Below are 2,935 nucleotides of genomic sequence, written 5' to 3'. Positions count from 1 at the left end.
CCACCGGCCTCTCGAACCCTACCCCTCGATACTAACAGTTTAATCTGTTATTCGGCATGTGGGGCTGATTAATACATGGTTATGTTGTTGTGTAATGCAATGTTCTCACTCTCTTCTTTCTCGTTCTCTCCATCCTAGGAGACGTTCAACCTGTACTACTACGAGTCCAACAGCGACAGGGAGAGTTACATCAGAGAGAGCAGCTTCCTCAAGATAGACACCGTGGCTGCGGACGAGAGCTTCACACAGGTAGAACACGTCTCACCTCTCTCTCTCTCTCTCTCTCTCTCTCTCTCTCTCTCTCTCTCTCTCTCTCCTCTACCTCTCTCTCTCTCTACCCTTGTCTGTCTCTCTCTCTACCTCTCTCTCTCTCTACCCTTCTCTGTCTCTCTCTCTACCTCTCACTCTCTACCCTTCTCTGTCTCTCCCTCTCTCTCTACCCTTCTCTGTCTCTCTCTCTACCTCTCTCACTCTCTAGCCTTCTCTGTCTCTCTCTCTCTATCTCTCTCTCTCTACCTCTCTCTCTCTCTCTACCCTTCTCTGTCTCTCTCTCTCTACCTCTCTCTCTCTCTACCCTTCTCTGTCTCTCTCTCTACCTCTCTCTCTCTCTCTCTACCCTTCTCTGTCTCTCTCTCTCCCCCCCCCCCCCCCCCCCCCGACATCTTGGTTTACGAGTTAAGGTAGGATGGGTCTCACCCTCCCACGGTCCTTTAAGGTTGTCTTTTGGTCGTACAGCGGTCATGGCGGCCAGGGCTATGAGTTATTTTCCCTCCGAACCCTTCAAGATTCAAGATTCAAAAGAACTTTATTGTCACATAATGACACATAATGATAGAAGATTGTCTTGGGTTAGGGGGCTCGCAAACAACATAAAAACACACACCATGAAAGACTCACATGAAATTACATAAAAACACAAAGCGATTTCACGAATAAATAAGAACAGATGTGGAAAGCTGCGTTCAGAAGTGTGTTGGGCCGTGTTGTTTCAGATGGATATCGCAATAGGGATGACAGAGTTTCTGTAAGTCGTCTTAGAAAAGACCACCACCAGGAAAAACTCAAGGCCCAGCCTAGTCTGACTCATGCTACCAATATGACTCAATGCCAAAAAAACATTCAAAATGATTTCGTGAGGAACTTCACGAAAAACTCACTATCCACTAGACCATCGCTACCCCACCTAGTCACAACCACAACACAATCATCTCTCTCATCTCATATCTAAAATGATTTTATGGGGAATTACACTTCACTAAAACATTTAGTGGGGGGCATTCCACCAACGTCGCCAAAGGCAAATCCAGGTTTATTTTTGATACCTCTCCCAAGACTTAAGCCTGGATTTTCCTTTAGCGTCATTGACGGAAACCCCCTCCCGGGTTCCCGAAAAAAGCTTTTTAGCGGAGTGCAATTCCCCATAAAATCCTTTTAGATATGAGATGAGAGAGATGATTGTGTTGTGGTTGTGACTAGGTGGGGTAGCGATGGTCTAGTAGTGGATAGTGAGTTGGACTGGTGATCGGAAGGTTGTGACTTCAAATGAAACACCACCACTAGTGTTCCGCCCTTGAGTAAGGCACATTGCCCTCAGTTACTCCAGGGGGAATGATGTCCCTGTAATTCGTAATTGTAAATCGCTTTGGATAAAAAAATGGGCAAATTCCATTCTGTTCTAGGTGGATATCGGCGACCGCATCATGAAGCTGAACACGGAGGTGCGCGACGTCAAGGTCACGACCCGGAAGGGCTTCTACCTGGCCTTCCAGGACGTGGGCGCCTGCATCGCCCTGGTCTCCGTCCGCGTCTTCTACAAGACCTGCCCCTTCACCGTCCGTAACCTAGCAACCTTCCCGGACACGGTCACCGGCGCCGACACCTCCTCTCTGGTGGAGGTCAGGGGGTCGTGCGTCAACCGGTCGGAGGAGAGGGAGGAGCCCAAGATGTACTGCGGGGCGGACGGGGAGTGGCTGGTTCCCATCGGCGGGTGCGTCTGTCACCAGGGATACGAGGAGGCGGCCGGGACTTGTCAGGGTAAGACGCCGATGGCTTTTTCCGTTTCTAGGTGTTTTAGATGTTTCTAGAAGTTCGAAGGTGCGTCATTTCACCTCCTCTGAAGACTGGGTTAGCTCACTGAGCTGAAGGCTCTGGGATTGAACGTTGTGTCTGGGGGTGTGGAAGGTTTTATGAGAGAGAGAGAGAGAATAGAGGGAGACTGAAGGTTAGACTAGACAGTTTAATAGCAGGCTGTTACTTTCTCTATTCAATCTCTCTCTTTTGCTCTCGCGCGCTCTCTATCTCACTCTTTCTCGTACACACCCACACATTCACACACACACGCACACACACACACACACACCCACGCGCACACACATTCACACTGTTGCAGGTTAGTGCTTCAGCAGGGCGAGTGTGTCTGTGCTCAGGCTTATTTATGAGGCCTATCCTAGGGGGCTAATTGCATAACAAATACAGCCATAACTTAGAGGGGTGTGTGTGTGTGTGTGTGTGTGTGTGTGTGTGTGTGTGTGTGTGTGTGTGTGTGTGTGGTGTGTGAAAAGGGGGTCACTATAAAAACAGATTGCCTATGTGACAGACACCCGGTTCCCTCCTCCCTCTCTTCCCTCCCTTCCTCCCTCTCTCTCTCCCCCCTCCCTCCTCCCTTCCTCCCTCTCCCCCCTCCCTCCCTCACTTCCCTCCCTTCCTCTCACCCCTCTCTCCCCTCCCCCTCCCTACGCCTGTGGCCGGCGCATCTCGAGGAAGATGAAGGGCTGATTTTTTTTCTTTTTTCGCTGACGTCTAAAAAGACGGGAGCCGCTTTTCTGTGAGACACCCGCTCGCTAACGAGGCCCCGGACCCCTCAGAACCGACGCGCAGGCCCGTTAGAACCCTTCCCCCGTCCTCCTCCCTTTTCATAGGGATCAATCAAAGTCCA

General features: G+C 50.5%; 1 protein-coding gene across 1 annotated transcript in view; it reads left to right on the top strand.

The window, feature by feature from the left end:
• Positions 1 to 2,034, top strand: part of LOC308175074 (ephrin type-A receptor 4-like) — a gene marked incomplete at both ends in the record, with an annotated part of 4,579 nt that extends 2,545 nt beyond the window's left edge. Inside the window, 2 exons of the mRNA XM_080550798.1 lie at positions 139 to 249; positions 1,680 to 2,034. Coding sequence (XP_080406924.1) covers positions 139 to 249; positions 1,680 to 2,034 — 466 coding nt within the window. The remainder of the gene's footprint in view (positions 1 to 138; positions 250 to 1,679) is intronic.
• Between the last annotated feature and the right edge of the window lie 901 nt (positions 2,035 to 2,935).

This window comes from Nansenia antarctica (assembly GCF_963989245.1).
Source record: "Nansenia antarctica genome assembly, contig: SCAFFOLD_881, whole genome shotgun sequence".
Lineage (NCBI taxonomy): Eukaryota > Metazoa > Chordata > Actinopteri > Argentiniformes > Microstomatidae > Nansenia > Nansenia antarctica.
Note: the sequence above shows the minus strand (reverse complement) of the source record. Positions and strands in the feature narration are given on the sequence as shown.